The following is a 24,988-nucleotide window of genomic DNA, read 5'->3' on the forward strand; positions in this document are numbered from 1 at the left end:
AAATTAACAAGTTACGAATCCTTAGCCACTTAGGTTTTAATTGCGGTGACAGTCCCTATAATTGTGTAGTTTTACGCACAATCTACTAAATACTTTTTAGAGCACAATTAAATCGCCATAGTTTAGTCGAGGTTGGGTTGATTACAGTCGCGGTAGATCGACGCATACTGATTAAGTCTTTTACAATTTACACTTGACACATCTGCAGTCGATGAGAATGATCCAGCCCGATTAAATAATGAGAACGATATCGCTACCTAGAGAGAGACACAAAGCGAGTAAAGTACATCAATTACGTAAGGGAACATGCCTAGCAATTAAACCGACTCCTCCTATACTCAAGGGAAGAAATACCTAATATGCAATGGTGTTTATTCTATGTCACATTGATAAAAACTTGGAGACTAAAAAGTAGGTGTTTGCGGATGAGGGAAGAGAAGTTTTGACCATAGGATGGTGTACTTTTGATTAAATAGGAACAATTGATGTTTATTTTTATTTTTAGTGTTTGTTTGCATGAGTCATGATTAAATCAGAATCAGAGGCTCATTATAGTTTATTTTATTTAAAATTATTTTTAATATGCTGCGTTCTTTGATCAAAGAAACCTACACAAAAGAAATAAACCCAAATATTATTTTTATAAATCACACAATTAGGGTTAGTAAATATGTATACATATTATCAACCAATTAACTTATATGCTTTTATAATATAACAACAACACATCAGCATTCAAATAATATTGAATCATGGATCATTCATGAGGTAACAATGAATATAAAGTTTGCATGCCGTATGATATAAGCGCATGTAGAAGCTGTCATTAAAGTTCGTCTCCACAAGGTGATTTGTGAACTTAATTTAGAATTTGAGTCCAAAGTCACATAATAACAAAGTCCGCTCACATAACTCACATAGCACAGGCACCTCATACATTAACAGTTATTTCGTTTGCTCACCGAATGAAAATGAGAACATGAATAGAACTGAGACATAAACACAAAATGAGAATGAAAGTAGGTTCTCTAGTATGAAAACACTCGTGTTACGATTTAACAAAAGTCGACCTCGATCACCACTCAACACACTAAGCACGCTACGAGAGTAAGAATAGGAAGTGGTTTTTAAATAAAATAATCTATATTTATATAAATGAATTGTAAAACAATATTATTATAGTATTTTATAGTATGTATCATAGTATCATTGCAAAAGGATAACTTTAAATTACCATTAGATCATTTACGGGGTGACCTTTATTATCATTATTATTTTAAATAAAAATACTTTCATAATTCATGAATGAAACATGTATGTTAGTTTCTTTTAGGGGTTAGTTTGATTCATTTGTAAGTGAAATTACAGCCATTGTAAGTGAACATACTATATTTCAACTTTACATCCTTACTATAGCAGTGAAATAACGTAATTTAAAATACTTTTGCATTTTACTATTTGTTTATTAATTTGATATAAGTTCAAAAATATAATTACCTTCGCATGTAAGTGCTTGACGATGAGATTACGTAGTTTATTATTAATATAAATGATTGTTTAATACTTTTATAAAACTAATTTAAATAAAAATAATTTAATAATTTAATAAATTATTTATTAAATTTAAAAATATTTAATATACTTATTACTTGATTTATACCCTAAAATGAAAACACTCCCATCCTTCAATTATAATATTTTCAATTATAGAAATAGTTTATCATACAAATATTTAATTATACAATTTTCTAATATTTAATTAATTTTATTACTTAAAAATATTTTATAATCACTACAATATAATATTTTCAATTATGTCTTAAAATATTTAATCATATAAATATTAAATTATATATTTCATATATATACTTAAAATATTTCTATAACTAACTCAAACACAATTTTGTTTATTAAATCTTTCTTATAATTAAATATTAGATAAAGTGATCCAATTAATTCTATCGTGTCAACCTACTGCACAATCGATATGTAAATACAGGTTACATATAAAATAAAAATCTACATCAACTCCAAACACATTCATTTACATATAAAATCACTTATATCACATAAATCACCTGATAAACAAAAACACAAATTACACTCAAATCAAGATCTCGCACTCGATTACGTGGGAGCAAATCAAAACAAAACACAAAAACAATAATCGAATTCAAAATCAAGATGCCGCACTCAAATTATTGGGAAGCAAATCCAAACTAAACACAAGTCCAATTCAAATGAAGATGTTGCACTTAACGTGTGCATGACTTCCTTAACAACCCTCTCCGAGTTAACCAAAGATTGGCCACCAATCTGACAAGCATTAATACCACCTTCCACTCCAAGGCCTTCTTCCCTCATCTCCCTCCCTTTTCTCGCCACCCATCATCTCCCTCACCACTTCTCCACCTCCCTCTCTCCACACCACTCCCCATCTCCATCACTCCCCATTCCCGCAAGCGAACCTGCAATTCGATGTTTCGGCTGCCTGGCGAGAACGGCCACGACATCATCTCGGCACACCGCCGGACAAACTCTCCAACGTGGAGTTCCAACCACGCTGTGTCAAAAACCCTCCTAACTAGCAGTGCAAGAACCACCTCTTGAGGACATCAACTCACAACCAAACCTCTTTCTCTTGTCTCCTCCAAAAACTCTTCCATGTCATCACCTGAGAGTACTTCTTTTCCTCGACAAGATCAGACCTTAGCACCCAGCCAAGAAAATCACATTTGCTATTGGCAAGCCCCCATGCAAACTCTACCGACGAGAAAAGTCTTTGCATCAGCACTTGCAATACTACCGAAGTTAACATACAACACTGAAGCTTTATCTGTCTAAGAAACTCCAAAGCAGTAGTGTCTTCTTTCCAGAGGTTTTGAAAGCGAGAGATGAAACAGGGGCGTCACTGGGGACGTTGTGTTTGGAGAGGAGGAATAGAGGACCGACAGTGTGGGGTGGAATGGCCAACATGGAACGCAGGGCGTTCAGCACCGGAGACCCTAGTTCTTCAAAGGTGTTAATGATGATGGCAGAGGCTTGTGTGTAGCTCCTTTGAACTCTGCAGTTAATGTGAAATTTAAGTAAGATGTCATCAGGGGTTGGTTGTTGCGGATGAAGGTGGAAGTCTCTCTAAGCACACGTCCTTAAACCTCACATGGGATAAAAGTGGGTCCCACTTTTAACACATTTAAAAGAAAGTTCAAACCAAAACATCAATGGAAATAGAAATTTTTGGACGGTTTTATAAAAATTATTACATAGGCTCGCTCGGTTATAGTGCCAGTAAGTCAGTAATAGCTTTTACAGTAAGTAGTGTTTAGCTCTGGGCGAGCTTTTGGAGCTTACGTATAATTTGAAGTCATCGAATTTTTAAAATCCAATGGGTGTATAATTCAGCAAGATTCTAAAACCCTTCAGCATAACGCGTTTAATGAGATGATTTGAGTTTGCTGCAGGAATTAACGATAGAAACTAAAACCCTTGTTTTGAAAGTCCTGCTACGTAACTTATGTTGAATTTGGCCAAATTTAATCAATGAGAAACAAACAGTATCAAACGTTCGTTGACATCTCAGGTAGAATCATTATAAATATAATAATAAATATATTTTAAAAATTAATTTTAAAGACTGATTTAATAATAAAATTAAGAGTTAAATAATAAATATAATAATTCTAAAATCATTAAATAACATGCTAGAAAGATAATACTCTCGTTAGATTAATAATAAAATTCAAAAATTGTAAAAATATAATAAAATTTAATAAATATACAAATAAATTTAATAACTAATTTAATAATACTAATTAATAGTTAACTAATTAATAATGAAAGCGAGATATTTTGAAATATAAAAGCACTTTAACTCACTTTACAAATGCCTCTTACTAAATACAAAAGTTTTATAATGCAATCTTTGTCATACATCTCAATCAAACACAGATTCTGGTTGCATCAGTATTTTTAAAATCTGTATATATTTTTCAATTATATTATAATTAAAATTTACTGTATTTATAATTATATTGAAACCCAAATACCACCCCAGGTAATAGAAAAACCTCAAACTCACCTATCTTCTCTCTTCATATTTTGTGAGTCAATTTGGTGGGATGAGCAATCACTTTCCTACTACTCATCCCAAAAGTTGTAAGCTTCTTGGTTCTTCTTGATCTCTTTGATTTGTACTAAATGATTGAAATTTGATGGATTTGAAGAAGAGTAATGCTATATATAGAGCGAAGTAGTCATGCGAGACCAGCCACACGACTGATGTGGCTGGGTGGCATAGCTGCTTCTTTACATTTTATGGTAAATTAAAGAACAAAACATACAACACAAAAAGAGGACTCTGCCTCTTTCTCTCTCTCTCTCTCTATCACTCTCTTTCCTCCCTCTCGTCTTTCCTTCTTTCTTGTACCACCGCTCGTAGCACCGCTTCCCTCTCTCCTGCACCCCGTTCCCAGTCACTGCTTCAATCTCTCTCTGGCATGAGTCCTTGGCAGCCGCACCCCTCTGTCCAGCACCACTTGCCACCTGCCGTTTCCTTCTCTCCCAGCACCCTCGGTCTCGGCATCGCTTTTCTTCTCTCTTGTATCCCGCTCCTAGCTGCCACTTCCCTTTCCTCTTGCAACGCACCTTGAGTCCCCGAAGCAGCCTCACCCTCTCTCTGTCCAAGAATCTGTACCATGGTTTTCAGATAAGATTCAATCCTTATTTCTAAGGGAAAGGTTTCTATCATTCAGTTAAAGGAATTTGATCTAAATGATGTATGGTGCATAATTTTCGCGCCAATAATTTTTATTTTACTTTCATTTAGTGAAATTGAGGTGAATTTATACCACTATAGGAGAATGGATTTATTTTATCCGGTTAGTTTCCTGGCAACTCAATTTATTATTTCGTGAGTCTATACAAATCATAATAATATTTAAGGTTGACTCACAACACCTCGAGGATTCTACTTCAAACCGATTCAAAAATTATTGAGAGATAAATTGTTTTATTAATTTTACTGAGGATGGATGTTAAGTCCCATCAGTGAGGATTGGACATTTTGCATTTGAGTAAATTGGAGGAGAGGTTAGCTGATCTTAAGAATATTCTTATTTACATTTGGATCTAACATTGATTGTTCTTTGCATCGTTGTGGAGGATTTAAATTAGTTGTTTATGATAAAGTCTGTGTCACAGAAACAAGTTTGATTATTTGTCTGTGCTATGCCACATAAATTTCTTCTTTGTGTTTGCAGATTTTTGTATCATCCAGTTGTTGCAAGATTTTGTTGTCACTTTGCTGCTCAAAGTTTGTGTATTTTCAATTTGCTAATAATCAGATGATCTGTGTATTTTAGTTTGCAGTATCATCAATTGCGCTCTGGGATTCTTAAACATTCACTTCTATTTGAGCCTGCAGATTTTTATCATCAGTGATGTCACCAGTAGCCCATGTTATTCCAGCATTCCAGGTCCTTGTTCTGAAGATGGACAGTAATTCATCACATACAATATGAGAAAGGATGTTCCTAAAAACATGAAGATGGAAAGTAATCATCAAACACCCATAAGTCGGAGTTTGGCCAACAGAGAGCATCAACGACAAGCTTTAGAGCCTCAGGAGATATCAACCATGCTACGCACAGTGCATACCCTTCTTCAGGAAGGCAAGCATGGCTGGTACCAAAGCCCAGCACATTCACGCTTACAACAAATGAGATATCACTAGAATACAACAAAAGTTCAGCACGACCAGATCATACCAGGACACCATTCTATATATAATTTTGCTGAGATGCTGCAGGCTAGCACCTCTCCCTTAATTTGCTCCAATAATAGATTGGTATCAACAGATCAATTTAATTTGTTGCATATCTTGGATGTTTCAAATACTCTCACGATGATATTAGTTTTATAAGGATAAAGAAAGCCACGTGTCATCTAATGGCATCGGAGATGCCGATGGGCGCTTATTTGGATCGAAAAGGGCTGAGACTCGTTTAAGAGGCTGCCAGGATCAAGAACACAGCAGAGTCAGCATGAGCGGCTGCCAGGCATTCATGCACATTGGCAGAGAGAGAGAAGCGATGGCCGGGAGCTAGAGAGAAAGCTAGGGCACATGATACACGAGAGAGAGAGTTGCACTCGTGCCGCAAGAGAGAAGCGGCGGCTGGGAGCAGAGAAACTAGGGCTACAGACAAGAGAGACACAAAATGTCTCTCTATTTTATTAAAATAATTTTTAAAATAAAAATAAATAAATAACAAAGAGACACAGCACATCACCAGCCACACTCAGCCCGGTGGCTGGTTTCGTGTGACTGCTTCGGGCATATAGTATTACTTTTTGAAGAGCCCAGAAATGAAATATTCTCTCTCTCTCTCTCTCTCGTCACGTCGGTTTCAGAGTTCTATGTTCCAGATGAAAATTTTCTCAATATATAGTTGATTATATATGATAACTTCGATTAGTTGGAAACTCTTGTCGTCTCTTTCATGTGTAGTATAGCTTGGGCTAAGAATTATAAAATGAGAGTACTGCTGCATTTTAATCGATCAAACATTTATTTAGAATATATTTGTAATTTTAAACTTATACTATATGTATATATATATATGGTAAATTGAAAATTTTCCTATTAGGATTTATTAAGTGTAGAAAAACTTTGGCCGGAAAACTAAAGATGTTTAGGAATCAGAAGAACTTTTAAATATTTTAGCCTCATTGTAATTATAGTAAATGTTTAAATTAGAGTTGTGAAAACGATTGATCAAATTTGATTAGTTTTAATTTTAAAGTTTATTTAATTTGAATTTAGTAAATATTAACTAAAATAAATATTTGAATTTAATTTATTATTTAAATTAATTAATATGTTACTAGTATTAACATCATATATATATATATATATATATATATATATATATATATATATATATATAGATAGAACTAAAGCTTTGGAGACTTTATATGTATGTAGTAGCAGCCAGAACGCCTTTATATTCTTCTTTCTTCACGGAAATCGAGTTGTCCGCAAGCAAAATCGCTCTTCTTTGCTTGGGCAGCTTTGGCGAGAACCGATCCCTAACCCAAAGATAAACTTAGTCAAAAGATTGCATGCTGCCTTGAGTGCGCGCGCGAAAGTATTTGTGTTTTACGTCACGCGGATCTTCGAGAATCTACAAAGCATCTCTCCTAATTCATCGTGGACTTTGTCGCTGATAGGATTTGGGGCCTTTAAACAAACGCAAACTTGGGCCTTCTCGTTTTCTAAGGTTACTCTCGGAGCTCAGCGGGTGCTAGATTTCTTCCATAGTAGCTCGACAGAGAACCACGTGGGGCTGCCCGCAATGGAACATTTGGCTTGAAACAAAAACAAAGCGAATCTTTATCATGACTTCCATGAATTCAAGTACAATAATCATTAAAATCGCTCACATCGCACTCTGGACGGGATTTTAGCGCTAGAGACCCGACTCCAGAGTTCCGCGGATTAACCTCAAAAGAGTTGAAGCGCCCGCTACGTCTTCACGAATGCGAGGGCCAAAGGGAAATTCCACCGACATGGAGTAGTCTTCGCTTTCGATCTAGCCGATGTTTTGGCAGTAACCGAGTAGACTTTTGTCACCTCTGCTGGACTCTTTCATACTCATTTAGTGTTTGCCTCTACGTATGTATTTTGTGTTTTCCGTCTCGTTAGAGTTTATCAGCACGTGGTGAGCAATTCTCCTAGTTTGGCTTTCTCTCGAGTGCATTGTTGCAAATTTCTTTTATGTCGCTATTGTTGTACATGATAGTTCTGCAATAGAATTTGTAGTTTATTTATTTTAATGAGCCTGTATGTTGACAGTGGGTTAAAGATGGTAGATGATTCTCCAAATCAATGATGGGAATCTCACCAAGGAAAATGAGGCACAGCTTCAAGCAATGATGATCCCATTCGGATCAATTACACACTATCCCAATGAAATAATCGATTGCATGCGGTATACTCGAGCTCATGATTCGCGCAGATCTAATACTCGAGTACAAGCCTTCAAAACGTCGCATCAAAAGATAGCCGAGAATTGGAAAAAGAGAGTAAATTTTATTACTCAAGAAAATAACTATTCCTGAAACGAATTCCTGCTTCACGGCACAGCTTTACGTTAACAGTAGAGCAAATCGAAAGATATGTAAAATAATCCTAAAAGCGGAGATAATTCGAAAATATACCAAAGAGTGGTAAATTTTCAACATAACCGCAGAGATAAAGTTAACAAGAGAGAAGACTAGCAGCCCATGAAACGGCAAACCGAGATCGATTTCTAGCCAAAGAAATGGCTAAATCGATTATTACTGCAAAAATAGCAAAAATTAGGGCTCTGTTTCCAGAGCGACCCGTCATGGAATCGCGACGATCATGCGTGACCTGCGCTTTGCCGCAAAGACTACTGGTGACTGCGTACTTTGCTGGCCCGCTTTACGCGCGCGAGCCCAGTAACCTAAAAACTCCAGCGCTACGAATTACCAAAATCATGCTTTATTACTTGCTGGCCCACACGCAGTGACGCCAGCGATCGCGTCTCTCCACATGCGTCCCGCATCAAATATCCTCAGTACGAGTCATAGTGGGAGTATGGACAAATCCATCATTGCTCAAACCTCACTCTATTTTTATTTTTATAATATATATGTAAATCATAATTTTGATTATTCGATAGTTTTATCGAATATAAGATAGCCAATAACTTTATCGAATATCAGTGGACAAATTATATTAACTTTATAGTAGAGAAAGAGGTTCAAACCTCGCTCTTTTGAATTGGATGGGGAATAAAATACCTCAATTATTCAATTAAGCAGTTGTGATATTGAAAATTTTCATTTATACTATTATTTATTGTGTTATATTTATATATATATATATGTTATATTTTCTTGCCTTGCTCTAAATAATATATGTGGTACTTTTTCCTATATGAAATAATAAATGGTATTTTAAATAAAAATTGGAGCATCGTAAATCATTTTTGAATTTTGAGGATGAATTTGGATTACATTAACTTTGTGCTATGTTTGTTGTCATGTTATTATTTTTAATTCCATCGAAGGAGGCAATCAATTAAATGCTTCGGATATAAAACGGATATAAAATGATTAAAATTGCATGTGTTCAATAGTACCATTAGAGAAACTTGCAGCTGAGTTCCACATCAGCACTATTGATGCGAGTGACCCGAAAGAAACGACTGACTTTGGGCTAGTGCCAAAGGGTATATATATATATATACACATATATATTTACGGAAGCTACAAGCATATATTTATATTAGGAGTGCACACTCACAATTAATCGCTTAACGCACACTTTTGAAATCGTAATGCGGAGATTAATCGATCGCGAGCCGGCCACCCATAATCATTTACTATTATCGTCTTGAAACCGAGCTAACCGTTCAGATCTTTTAATCGCCATGCTCATTTTTACAATAAACTAAGCATACAGCTAAGTTATGAACATTTAGTAGAGGCACTCGTCCTGTCTATTCTATGTTCGCTTCTCATTTAAGTCAAATATATATTAGTCACTATTTATATATTATGTCTCTCGCCTTTAGTGAACCATACTCTTGTATTTTGTAGTGTGTTTTACCCATCTCTATTACCTGTTTATCCACTTTATTAATAAATGAATGAATGAATGGTTCGGCAACTAGAAATTGGACATGCGGCGGGCGATCATGTGTGCCGACCCAACTCCTATCTGAGCGCAGCTATAGACAAAGCTGTACCAAAAACCGGGTCAAATAAATGTTCACCAGGCTAAGTTTTGACGCCGGGATCGACTCAATCTGACTCGAGCCGACCGATCGAATAGTAATAATATATATATCATATATTATTTATAATATATATAATTATATATATGATAAATAAGTAATAGGCTTGAAAAGATAAACATTTATAATCTATCATTATGTATATAAATGTTTGAAGAAATTTTAGGGGTTAGTAGTAGTAGTTTATTTAGCTATTTCAATCTTTGGCATAAAATTTATTTATCGAGTCCAGTTGAGATTCTCAGGCCTCCTGGCACTAACGACAATCAAATCAGTCGGGCTCTGGATCACAATAATTTGGTTCTCGACATGCTCAAAGAACCGAATATGAGTTGTATATTTGAGCTGCCTAAATCTCGAAATCTCGACCCACAGAAGCCCATGTCCACCCCTAAATGCAATCTGCTTTCTACCATATACTGATAAGAACCGAGTATGGTGTTACTCTGTTTGAATAGGATGATATATTTTTAATGTTTGTTTATGTGTCAATAGAATCAGAATTGCAACAAATTATCCTTTTTATTGTATTTTTAAAAATTTATATTTAAATTATATCTCTCTAATATAGAACAAGGCCATTAAAAACATGAAGGTGTTTTACTATAAATATAGAAGGCAGTGCATGATCAAGCTTTGAACCCTTAAAAGATTTAATATATAAAGCCACAGGAAAAAGGTTTAAATTTTATTATTAATCAATTGATTTTGATTGAGTATCACTAACTTATTCATGAGAAATGAACAATGTTTTTATAATAAGCATACCAACACTTCAGCATTTAAATTAAATAAATATTGAAACATGCATCATCCATCATGTAACAACGAATATTTATATAGATATATAAATATCTCGCCTGCCTTGTGAATCATCTAGCGCATATAAAAGTCATTGAAGTCCATCTCCAATAAGTTGATCATTTGTGAAATTTGAATTTAGCCGGCCACATGATCACGTACAAAGAAAACTATAAGAAGAAGAATATATGTATATATAGTATGTGTCATTTCTGACGAACGTCCTATATTAAGAATATGCAGACATCCACTTGTTGCCCTCGAGCTCACTTTTCTTTTTGTGTCACATTCGTGACGCTTTTAATTAAGGTCAGTCAAGCTCGCTGACTCACGTATATTTTCATACTTGTGTCACTATTGACTTTCATCCGATTTAGGATATTTAATCACATATATAACTCAGATATGAATTTGCGCCTTATGCAAAATACAATAAGTGATATATGTTTTATTCTTCTAAAAACAATAAGAGATTTAGCTGCTTTTTAAAAACCTCTCAATTTTGAGATTCATATTAATTTATTATTGAATAATTGGTCCATAACAATTTTGTATATAAAAATGATTATATATCTAAATATAAATTTTTAAGAAATATAATTACAAGTAGCTGTGATCCAACCCAACATCCTAGCTCTGATAGGGAAGTGAAATGAAATTTGAAACCAATTTTGATCTCAAGTATAACTTTCTATGTACCAAAATAAAATCATTAATTTCCATTTGAATGTATTGATTACCTACATTATTTGGTATTAATTTATGTATAATAGAATCATAGAGTTTAGACTTTACAAATTGAAGTGACACAAATATACAGGCACCCAAATTCAACCTTGCACTAATGGAATCAAGCAAACACCCAAAGTGTATGTACTACTATGCCAAATTCCTTGCAAAGCCTATGAAACAGTCACTCATATCAGATCCTTAAAAGGGTATGGCCTTCAGACAACAACCAAAAACCACCGAGGCTCTATTCTTGTTCTTTGTCTGCAAAACAATGATTTACCCTTCAAAAATAATTAATAATTATCAGTTAATATCTCTCCTATATATATATGGATGTAGATACAAATTAAAAAGACATGCCAATCGATTAGTTTTTATTGGCTTCTGTATAAAATATAATGTCTTTTTGTCTCGACATTTATAAATAGCCAATTATATAGCAGCTTAAGCACCTCTACAACTATACGACAAGGCTGAGAAGAGTGACTGAAATCAAAGCAAAGCATGAGACTCCTTTTGTTTGTCTTCAATGCCTCATGGCTCTATCTAGGAGGCCTTTCCCGTTTCCTTCTTTTCATCATCTCTCAATCTTTCTTTCCTCCACCTTCAAGGTATTATACATACATATATATAAATATATCTCTTTATGTGTGCATATAGTACTTGATTAATTCCATGCATCATGGCTACCTTATAATTTTTAGCAGCCATTATTGAAGGATTTGGAGCAAGTTAAGTTGAAATTAGATGTTCCAAAGCTCATGAAGGATGCATCCTTGAAATTGCTTGATGAATTGGTGGACTCCACTTTTCAGTTTATCAACCAGCCAACTTTGCCTTCTCAGGTAATTGAAACAAGATAATATAAACTTATATATATATATGCATGCAAAAAGTTCATGAAAGCTTGACAAGAAATTAATTTCATTTGCATGATCAACATGATCAGAGAAACTTCCTACCAGTCAAAGAGATTGGAGAAGAGACAGTGGTGACGAGCATCGATGGCGATATCCCTGAAGACTTCCTGAGGAACATACATAAGAAAAGTGGTACATTGTATCAATCATATTTACAATATATAATTAGCCGACTTGAATGTATTAGAGTAGAGAAAACAACATGAACATGCTGCCATTTTTCTGTCCAGAAATCATGCATATATACATTTATATTATATTAAGCCAGTCTTTATATTAGATTATTAACTTATATAGTTGTGTTTGAACATAGGGACCAAACCTGCTCTTTTGGGGGCACTGCAATCAACTATGTATCACCGTTGGGAAAATCAAGCAACATTTGTTGAAGGAGATGGCATGCTTCATGCCATCTACTTTTCGAAAAATAATATTAATGATACATTCACCATTAGCTACAAGAACCGTTATGTCGAGTCCGAAACTTTCAAGATCGAGAAGGAGAGAAAGCAGGCCTTGTTTCCTCCCGCAGTCGAGGGAGACTCCTCGCCATCCTCACTGCCTACATCCTCAAATCAGGTACATGGTCTGGAAATTTCATAATAACTAATAGTCTCACATCCGGTTAACTTAGTAGGTAGGATTACCTATGATACAGTTGAGGGTTCGGCAAAGTGAACAAGTACATTAGCAACACGACAAGCCTTTTGAACATTCAGGGAGATGTTTTTCCATTGCAGAGAATCATCATATTCCACAAGAGATAGATTTGCTTAGCCTTGATACATTAAGTAATTGGGATGTAAATGGAGAGTGGAATAGGCCTTTTTCACTGCTCATCCAAAGGTTAACATTTCTTTTAAATATGTATAAATATTAGACATTTTTAATATGACCAGTGGTAACATGTTTTGTTGTTAATTTGACAGAAAAGCTCCAGGATCTGGAGAACTTATTATTACTGGAACTGATGCAGTGAAACCTTTCCTTGTTTTAGGAGTTATTTCAGGTTCATCAAATGATTAATTCTTGAGAACTAGTAGTTTTATATGTCATCTATCTTTTGCTCAATTTTACAGCTGATGGGAAGAGGTTGGCACATAAGGTTGATGTTGAATTAGAGAGGAGCATTCTCTGCCATGATATGGGGAGTTACTGAAAGGTAAGATTAATTATTAACTGAATACAAATGCATACATAGATGCAGTTCTGAATGATATGTATATCAGTTTTCAGGTATAATATCATTATGGACATGCTGCTCACTATAAAATATTCCTAGACTTCTTCAGGGTGGACCGTTGAAGTACTACTTGTTACAAATATTATAGTAAACTGATAGTCCCAAACAGTGATTGCATTGTTAAATTTGAATACCTTGGGTGAAGATTGATCAAGTATGAGAAAGAAAGTTATGCAAGAATGGAGTGATGCATGATGCGATGCAGAAGCGAATCAAATGGTTTCAAGTTCAACCTTATTGTATCTTTCACTTGATCAATTGTTATGAAGATGGAGATGAGGTGATTAATAGTCTCCCATAATATATTTACTACTAAAATGTTGATATGAATATCTAATCTCAAATAACATATATATATATATATATATATATATATATGTATGGAATAGGTAGTTGTGCGGGATGTCGAGCAGAGATTTGATAATTCCAGGGCCGGAGCATGGCCTTTGGTAAGTTCCAATGGTTCTCCTAGAGGATTAATAAAGTTTCAGAAAATGCAAGATGAGCTTGATAATTAAGTGTCAGAGATGAAGGCTTTTTGTTCTCTCGTTTTATATGAATGGAGATTAAATATAAAGAATGGCGGCATTAAAGAAAGATATCTAACGGGAAAAAGAGTTCTCGGTCGACTTCCCAATGATCAATGAGATTTCATCAGGGTCAAAAGAACAAGTTTTGCCTATTGCCAAGTTATTGATTCTATTGCAAGCTCGAATGCGGTAAAGGGTACTTTTCTTTTTATAAAAATATTATTAGATGTAAACCAAATATATTATTAAATATATATGAGTCTTTATTTTTTTGTAGCATTGCCTAAATTCGGAAGTCTAGTTAAGTTCACTTTCGGTGAAGAAACTGGTAGGATATCCGGGGTAAATAATGAAAACTTTTAAGCTCTTCATTGATTGAATTGATTTGAATTGATTAATTAATTGTGTTTATATTAATAATTTTGTGATTTATAGTGTCAAGAATTGATTAAAGTGGAGCATCATGTGATGTAAATACTCACAAAAACAGAGAAGAAAATCAGCAAAAACTCAAAGGAAAAACAGAGAAGAAAAACCACACACACTCATCCATTCATCAGAACAACACCAAAAATACAAGAAGCTTATCTTTTAGCTGTTTAGACTTTAGTGGAATACACTTGTCACAAAATACATGAATCGTGTCACCATCCTCAGCTTACACATAGCTGTGCCTGCTTGAACTAAAGACATCATCACTTGATGATGAAATCGAGCCAGTCCAGTCCATTTTAACTTCAATTCATCTCCTCTCTTGTCTCCAGCTCACAACTTCTACAAATACAATACACTAAACAAAAAACACATAACTAAATACTCAAGACATACAAATTTACACACATCTTTAATTACAAACATCAACGACTTCCACTTCATCCGCTAATCTCTTCCTGCGACACCACACTCAGCTTCATTGCTTCAATCACCGCTAACACTCTCCTTGATTGAAGATACGCGTACTCCCAATTTGCTTCTTAAATAAGCGAATTTTGGAGGATCCAAGCATTTAGTAAAAATATCAGCTATCTGCTCTTCAGACCTGCAGAAATTCAGCTGAATTTCCTGATTTTGAATTAACTCTCTGATGAAATGATACTTGATAGCAATATGCTTGGTTCTATTGTGTAACACAGGATTCCTAGCAATTGCTATGCATGCTTTGCATATCACAATTAATAACAATTGGCCCTTCATTCATCTCACCACAATCCTGCAAAATTTGCTTCACCCAAATTGCATGACAACAAGCACCTAAGGCATAGTATTGACCTCTGCGTGAGACAAGGCAACAACATTCTGCTTTTTAGAAGACCAACAAACAGCTCCTGAACCAAGACTAAACACAAGCCCTGTAGTGCTTTTCCTATCAAGTATGTTGCCACCCAATCACTATCATCTGAATCCTTGCAAACTAAAAACTCATACTTTTTCATATCGAATACCAAACTCAGGCTGTCTGAAATATATCCCGACAGTACATGCTTCATTGCTCCAAAAATGAATTTTATTAGGATGACTCATAAACCTTGATAAGATATCTTGACTGACAAACATAATACTCGGGCCTTGTGTGTGTTAAATACAATAACTTTCCAGTGCCTTTTCTATAATGTGTTGCATCAATAGCCTCTGACTGTTCAAAATAATGCATGACTTTTGCACATTGGGTTAAAGGCACAGATACAGCCTTACAATTTTGCATATTATGAAGTCTTAACAAATCTGCCACATACCTCTTTTGAGTGACAAAAATCCCTGATAAATCTTGCTTAATTTCCAGTCCCAAAAAATAAGACATGAGGCCAAGATCATTCATTTCAAATTCACCCTTCATAGCTTGACAGAATTCTTTAATTAAACTGAGTGATGACCCTAGGTATATCAGATCATCAACATACACACAAACTAACAACACATCACCATTTCCTCCATTTCTTTTATACAAGGTATGCTCAATTTCACTTCTTTTGAATCCTTGTGACTGGAGCCAAACATCCAATCTACTATACCAAGCTCTTGGTGCTTGTTTTAAGCCATACAAAGCTTTGATCAACCTATACACCATTTGCTCCTTCCCAGAAATTTCAAAACCCTGTGGTTGAGCTACATAGACCTCCTCCTCAATGTCTCCATTTAGAAAAGCCGATTTAACATCTAAATGAAATACTGGCCACCCTTTAACAGTAGACTAGAGCTAATAGCATTCTCACTCTGTATCCATCCTTGCCACGGTGCAAACACTTCTTCATAATCTATTCCATACTCTTGTGCATATCCCTTAGCTACTAACCTTGCTTTTGAATTTGTCTACTTCTCCGTGGGTTTGTATTTTTGTTTTTATACACCCACTTAACTCCAATTACCTTCCTGTCAGATGGTAATTCACACAACCTCCATGTCCCATTCTTCTGGATTGAATGCATCTCACTTTTCATAGCTTCTTGCCACTCTCGAGCGCTTTTGCTTCTTCAAACGATACAGGATCAGAAACAGTAAGAGCAAATGAACAACTTTCATAAAGTTCTTTCAAGGATCTAACTTTACTGGGGATTCATCAACAATTGTTCCACTACTCTCTAATGACTGAGATGTTGAAAAAGAAGTACTGTTACCACCAGAATTTCCTGCAGAAATAGTACCAGAATTTCCTGCAGAAATAGTACCAGAATTTCCTGCATTTCCTTGTTGCTGTGTTTCTTCATTAACTGTAACAGATCCAGAATGCTTCAACAGCCCATCTAACATAATTTTCTTCACACCAATGTCATTATGAGACCAATTCCAAGTCTCATTTTCCACAAAAGTCACATCTCTACTGATAACTACCTTCTTTGTGCTTGGAATATAAATTAGTAAGCCTTAGTCGCATATGCATACCCAATGAAAAATCCCTTTTAATAGCTCTATCATCCAACTTTTGTAAATTCACGCACATGTGGATAAGCAATACACCCAAAAAGTCTTCAAATGATGTACTTTTTGGTTTCATTCCAAACCAACTCCTCAAAATGGAGTCCCGATTGAACACAGACCTTTAGTAGGAGAAATGTTTGAAATGTAAAGCTGCATCGTCACGACACCTTGAGAAATCATTTTGCAATTTACCAAACTTCAACATGCATCTAGCCTTTTCTATCAACACCCTGTTTTTCCTCTCAGCCACTCCATTCTGCTGAGGAGAGTATGGTGCAGTAAATTCATGTCTAATACCCAGACTTCCACAGAAGTTCTCAAATTCTTTTGAGCAAAACTCACCTCCTCTATCTGTTCTGATTGTTTTTAATTTCTCAGCTGTCTGCCTTTCTACTAATGCCAGAAATTTTTGAAAACAACTAAACACCTCATACTTGTTCCTCAATAAATAAACCCAACACATCCTTGTAAAATCATCCACAAAAAGTAAGAAATACCTGTTACCTCCATGAGATTCTGTTTGCATAGGCCCACAAACATCTGCATGAACCAGTTGCAATCTGAATTTGGCTCTCCAAGCATTTCCGGAAGAAAAAGGCAACCTCACCTGCTTGCCATAAACACAAGCTTCACAATGCTTAAAATTTTGCAATTTAGGTAATCCCAACACCAAATTCTTCTGATAAATTAACTGCAAATTTTGAAAACTCAAGTGTCCAAACCTCCTGTGCCATAATAAAGCCTGCTCCTCACCACTGATAGCAACATTAACAAGCAAACTCTCAGAAAATACTACAGGATATAAATTACTGCCATTCTTATGTACTGTGAATAACATATCACCAGTTTGTGCATTCTTAATACAACATTCCTTTTCTCCAAATATCACATTGTACCCACATCCAGTCAATTGCCCAATACTCAACAAATTATGAGCCAAACTTGGAACAAATTTCACATCATGAATTAATTTTATCTCACCATTACTGGATTTGATTGCAACTGAACCTCTACCTTTGACTTCCACCTCCTTGTCATCACCTAACTTGACTGAATGTTGCATTGACTCATCTAACTGATGAAATAAACTTTTCTTACCATCATATGACTAGAAGCACCACTATCCAACAACACACTTCAAACGATGATTCATATCTAACCCCTCATGCACCATGAACAAATTTCCAACATCATTAGAGCCTTGATCACTTCTAGAACTTGATCCTTTCTCAAAATTCCTATCTTGAGACCAACAATGAGATCTCATGTGCCCAAATCTTCCACAATTAAAGCACTGCACATTTTGATAGTTCCCACTGCCTGATCTCTGACCCCAATGCTGCCTTCCACCTTGTCTTGGACCACCAAAACTCCTAGAACCAAAATTAGATTGATTCTGCCATTGTCTCTGAAAATTTCCTCTTCCTTCACCAGAAAATCGGCCTCTATTATCACTTGAACTTCTGCCTCTTCCTCTCATAAACCTTCCTCTTGTTCTTGCAAAACCTCTACCTCTACCAGAAGACCCTGACACACTTTCACAACCACTGCCAGAACCACCAAAAGCTGATGACTCTCCCTTCATATAAAATGCTCAGTCATCTGCAACAATGTCACTGAATCTATTGAACCTTGCCTCATATGCTTGTAGACTCCCACTTAAATCACTCAAAGTAAGCTTCTCAACATCTCTAGCTTCCTCAATGGTTGTAATGATATTATCAAACTTAGGTATCACACTTCTCATCACCTTAGCAACCACTTCCTTCTCTTCTAAATCATACCCAAGTCCTTTTAATTTGATTCACCAAAGCAATTACTCTGGAAACATACTGCTGCACACTTTCATTCTCTTTCATCTGAAGAACTTCAAATTTTTGTCTAAGAGTGTGCCTCTTCAACATTGTCAGAAGATCCATGAAATTCGAGTGAATGTGATCCCGAGGCTTCTTTAGCAGTTCTAAACCTCACAATCTGCATCAAATATTGATTCTTCCACTGCTCGTTGAATTAAATGTAAAAGCTTTTAGCATCCTCTTTCTTACTTTCCTTCTTTTTGAGCTTCCGTCCCTTCCTTGAGTGATCCATGCTCTACAACAGTCCACAAATCTTGACTCTCAAAGAGTGTCCTCATCTTAACACTCCACCTTTCATACCCATCTCCTTTGAACAAAGGCAAAAAAGTTTGAGAAAAAATCGAGACGTACTCGTAACCCGATGCCATTTTCATCCACTTTGAGCAATCTTCTTCTCACTTCTTCCACCCAACTTCTCTACACACTGACTTGAAAAAGCATAGGACACTAACCCTCAACTGAAGAACAAAACACAGCCACACAGGATCACAAAAGCTCTGATACCATGATGTAAATACTCACAAAAACAGAGAAGAAAATCAGCAAAAACTCAAAGGAAAAACAGAGAAGAAAAACCACACACACTCATCCATTCATCAGAACCACACCAAAAATACAAGAAGCTTATCTTTTAGCTGTTTAGACTTTTGAGTGGAATACACTTTGTCACAAGCTTTTAATGAATCATGTCACCATCCTCGAGCTTAACATAGCTGTGCCTTTGAACTAAAAGACATCATCACTTGATGATGAAATCAGAGCAAAGTCCGTCCATTTTAACTTCAATTCATCTCCTCTCTTGTCTCCAGACTCACAACTTCTACAAATACAATACACTAAACAAAAAACACATAACTAAATACTCAAGACATACAAATTTACACACATCTTTAATTACAAACATCAACAGCTTCCACTTCATCTGCTAATCTCTTCCCTGCAGCACCACACTCAACTTCATTGCTTCAATCACCTGCTAACATCATGAGCTTGGTGAAAACCAGTTTTGTACAGGATCAGTATTTGTTCCAAGACCTGGTGGTTCTGAAGAAGATGATGGATGGATAATTTTTCATGTTCACAATGAAGAAACCAACATATCTCAAGTAGGAATATTAATTAATTAATTTCTTTTAATCAGTTTCAGAAATTGTAATTTTGTTTGTCGATGATGAATAATTGATTTTTGTTTTTGTCTTTAATTTGCAGGTTCATATAATTGATAGCAAGAGATTTGAGAGCAAATCAGTGGCTAAGATAACACTGCCACAAAGAGTGCCTTATGGATTTCATGCAACATTCATAAAAAAATCAGCTTGATTGCTTGATTTTTGTGAAGATTGTTTGGTGAATCATAAATGCAGTTATAAGTGTACTTCTGTTTGCTTGCTTTGTCTGACTATTTAATAAATTTGTAGTTAATTATTTTTTTATATTAAAATAAAATAAATAAATGCAGTGAGAAGTTTGCAGCCTTGTACATGACTATACTATTTGATAAGTTGTTTTCTTAATTTATTTAAGTCACTTAATTATATATATATATATATATATATATATATATTAATAAAATGGATAGAGCACACTTTCATTAAGAAAAAAATAGATTGTAATTTTTTTAATAAAAATGAATCAACTACAACTTTGTTACATAAAATATAATAGGTTACTAACACATAAACTAACATACTGGCAAAATTAAAAATATAAAATACGACATTTGGCAAAAAAGACTCAAGAAATTAAAAATAATGTAGATTATTTTTGTGGTACTCGAAAAACAATCATGGGTGAATTATTTGTTATGGGTGATACTAGAGGAAGTAGGAATTTATAAATATTCTAGTTGATTTCAGAATTGGTTGTCATCTAATTTAATTCTTTTCACATTCAAAAATGTAAATATTAAATAAATAAATAAATTTTATTATTAATTTTGTTTATAAATAAATTTTGTCCGAGAGACATGCAATTAAAGATACAACTTAATTTTTTCAACCACATATTGCAAACTGCAATCTGGTCTAAAAAAATCTTACGTACCTAATGCATGTATATTAGAAGTGTTCATAGATATTGATAGGGTACAAAATTTTGATTTTTTTAATATAAAAATAATTCAAATATCAAAATGTTGAATTTTCAAGAGCAACAGGAAAAAAGATCCAGCTTAACAAAAAAAATAGTCACCATCAAAACAAAAGTAGTAAGTTTTATCTCATTTGCTTCTACTTCAACTTGAATACATACATATGCTCCCCTCTAATAAAGAACCTTAAAAAAATATATAATTAATATAACCTCTAAAATAATAATAATAATAATAATAATAATAAACCATCTAACAATCACATTAAACAAATTCATTTATTTAATTTTATTCTTAACCTCACCCTCATGTCACTAAGTATAAGCACAAAAATAAATAAATAAAGACAAATAAAACAAGCAATCCCTCCAATAAAAAACACACCACCTCCTCATCTTCTTCTCATAAGATTCCATCCAAATGTCCACCACCTTCATCCTCTTCCTCTTCCTCCTTCTCCTCTCCGGCGCCGGAGCTCAGACGCCGGAGTCATCCCCGATCAAATACGGCGTCTCTTTCAGGCCAAGCGTCGGCATAGTCATTGGCATCTTCGCCATAATGTTCTCCCTCACCATCGTCCTCCTCATGTACGCCAAGTTCTGCCACGTTGCCGCCACCGGCCTCTTCCTCCGGGAATCCAACTCCGGCGCCGCCTTCCACCATCTTCTCCACCCAACACAACAACCACGCTTCTCCGGCGTTGATAAGACTCTCATTGAATCTCTCCCCTTCTTCCGTTTCTCCTCTCTCCGTGGATCCCGCGCCGGCCTTGAGTGCGCCGTTTGTCTCTCCCCCTTCACCGACGCCGAGATCCTCCGGCTGCTCCCCAAGTGCAAGCACGCCTTCCACATCGACTGCGTCGACCGTTGGCTCGCCGGCCACTCAAGCTGTCCTCTTTGCCGCCAACCTGTAGATGCTTCCGATGCTGAGATCTTCAACCAGTTCTCTCTTAGTTCCCGTTTCTCTCTTCTCAACTCTTCCAGCCGCCGTAGTGAAGGTCATGAAGAACAACAACAACAAGAAGAAGAAGAAGAAGCGGTGGTGGAGTTGTTTGTTGAAAGAGATGAAGAAGAGAACAAGCCTGATCAGTTTTATCATAAGTTTAAGCACCGGATCATCGTCTCCGACGTGATGTTCAAGAGCCGGTGGAGTGACGTCAACTCGTCGGACTTGATGGCTTTGAATTCGGAGATGCTTTGCTTTGCGTCGAGCAAGAGGTTTGATGTGAGTGTGAGTGTGAAGGATGAGTTGGAGAAGAAGAGGATGATGGAGAAAAAGATGAAGAAGATGAATGACTTTGTTTTGGGTTCCGGTGATGTCGGTGGTTGTTCTTCTACTGAGTCTTTGATACCACCCGGGAGTCGGTGCATGTCGGAGATCACAAAGGTGGCGAGGTTCGCCGGAGAAAGGTCAGGTGTGAAGGAGGAGGGGGAGGAGCATGAGAAGAGGAGGCGTGTTTGGTTGCCCATTGCTCGGAGGACGGTGAAGTGGTTCGCCGGCGGCCGGGAGGAGAGAGTGGAACTAAGAGAGATCATGAGGGAAGATGGGGTCATTGAGGTTTAAATTTTAAGATATATATATATATTTATATATTATGCTTCTTTTGATTCTCTATTTTGGTTTTAAAAAAGAGATGAGTTGTAAATCTTCCGTTTTTTATCTTCGGTTTTTTTTTTATTTTGGTTTTAAAAAAGTTACAATAAGGAATAAGATGAGTATTGATGTAGTTGATTGATGACTGTAATAAATGTACATTGTAATTTTTTTTTTAAATAAATATGACAAGCATAGTATAGTCAAGGGAGTGTATATGTCCTAAGAATTGATCGTCTAATATATACATTCTCACCCACTGACACAAGATTTGGGTTGTAAGTCTATAAACCCGCATTCATAATTGAGGATTCGATTCCATCACTATATTATACAAGACTTAAAATGAAACTTTTAAATCCTCACACTAATACTTTATGCATTGAGGCCAATGTCGTTAGACTATAAACTCTTTGGTGTACTTTAACCATTTCATGAAGAGCAAGAAAAATAAAAAAATTTGATGCGCATTTAGGGTTTAGGGTTATTTTTTACATCTTACTCATTTCTCTGTCCATTCACTAAAATTGTATATTTAAAATGACAATGATGGATAATAGTATATTTAAAAAAATTAGACAAGGTTAATCTGTCCCTCAAATTGATTATATAGACTTCCATGTCTATTCACAAAAATTGTATGTTTAAGATTACAATAATGGAGAATAATATGTTTAAAAAGATTGATTAAGGTTAATTTATTCTTAAATTAAATATATAGACAGACAATTTAATACATGAAAATTTTTTACAAGTGAACACTTGTAAATAGGACACAGAATATTTCCAATGAGATGGAGAGGTAAATGTAGCGCCCTGTGGTATGTTATCCTCTTTGTAATTATATTTCTCTTTATCTTTTTATAATTTTAATATATAATTCTAAAGTTAGTTAAACAGTTAATGACTTTAACTTTTGATAATTGTTTGTTTTAGTCTTTACTTTTCACAGTGATATTTCTGTTCAATATAAATACTACATGAATATAACATTGAACGGAAAAATGAAAAACAAAAAATTTATATATTTCAGAAATTAAATGAAAATTCATATATTTGAAAAAAAAAACCTTTTAAAAACTAAAATGAATAAAATGTACGGTGGTTTTAATAATAATTTTTCATTCTATTAGACAAAATATCCAGATAAGAAAGCCTATGTCTCATTCAGAGGTCAATCAACATTGTTTATTAAACATGAAACAAACATTGTTTTCAATTTGAAAGTTCTCTACAAATATAGCCAAAGTTTTCTGCTGGTTTTAAGCCTTCAATTTCTCCTTTTCCTTTTTTTTAATGTACATATATTTAGAGGGTCCTAATTGATTTAACTTCTTAATTGTCGGAACCCACTTGTTTGTTTGCATTGTATTTTTTATAGACGTACATAAGTATATAATATATATATATATATATATATAGCTTATTTTTTTATTACTCGGTCCACTCTGGGCTACAGAGATAGTTATTAATATAAATTAGTTTATTTGATAGTCAATTAATTGATTCATCAAAAATATAAAAATATATGTTTTATAATAAGAAGATAATGAGGATTAGGTTTATTGATGAGATATGCCCTGTATTAAGAAAAGGAATCATCAAGACCGGCTTTATATTCAGTGGTTACTTGTGATGCCACTCTCTATTAATCTTTATATATTGATATTTTTTAAACATTAACATATGGAAAGTCATTTATTTTTTGTAAATATATATTATGTTTCAATATATATTAGGAGAGTTGATGCATACTTTTTATTATTAATTAATAATAAAAATTTAATGTTTGGAAGAATAATGAGAAAAATTCTTGTTTGTATTGGATCATGGCTCTATTTAAATATGTTTGTAGAAGAGTATTTTTATAACAAAACATGCATATATTTTTAACTATTTTTCATTTTTTAGAAAAAAGAATTATGGGTTGGATCGGTTAGATGTAACCTCCAAGTTGAAAATTATCTTGAATTCAAATAAATTTTAGTTAAATATATTAATTTTTTATTGAAACTAGAAGTGAGGTTCAGTTTGTGAGCATGAGATTTTTTTGTCTAAAAGAGTTGAGTTTTGTTATTTTAATAATTTAGTATTACTTTAAAAAAATTATGGTGTAAATTAGTGTTACACGTTTATTAATGTGTATATAAATATTGTTATGGAAGACTTAAAAGAGGTTAGGTGGCTCCAAGTGAGAAAGAAAAATTATTTATAATTGGAGGAAAATAAAGAATAGTATGATGTCAATTGCATGTGATCTTAGAGTGTTCTTTGTGTTTCCAAGATGTGATAGGTTTACTAAGATTTGTGAATCAAGATTAGATAAAATTCTATATATATATATATGCGATTTGTCATATGTAGACATTCACAGAGCGCATGTAGATGATCAATATAAACAGAAGTGATTCGTCATCTGTAGACATTCATAGAATATTTATAAATGACCAATATAAACAAAAGGAAGGTGTAAATAAAGATGGATAA

The 24,988-nt window shown here is 34.5% G+C and overlaps 1 protein-coding gene across 1 annotated transcript; it reads left to right on the forward strand.

The window, feature by feature from the left end:
- The first annotated feature begins 21,328 nt into the window (after positions 1-21,328).
- LOC120251471 (E3 ubiquitin-protein ligase ATL42-like) lies at positions 21,329-22,471 on the forward strand. The gene has a single exon (XM_039259986.1). The coding sequence runs from the start codon at positions 21,329-21,331 to the stop codon at positions 22,469-22,471; it is 1,143 nt and encodes a 380-aa protein (XP_039115920.1).
- The last annotated feature ends 2,517 nt before the right edge of the window (positions 22,472-24,988 follow it).

The sequence above is a fragment of the Dioscorea cayenensis genome, chromosome 20 (assembly GCF_009730915.1).
Source record: "Dioscorea cayenensis subsp. rotundata cultivar TDr96_F1 chromosome 20, TDr96_F1_v2_PseudoChromosome.rev07_lg8_w22 25.fasta, whole genome shotgun sequence".
NCBI classification, from domain to species: domain Eukaryota; kingdom Viridiplantae; phylum Streptophyta; class Magnoliopsida; order Dioscoreales; family Dioscoreaceae; genus Dioscorea; species Dioscorea cayenensis.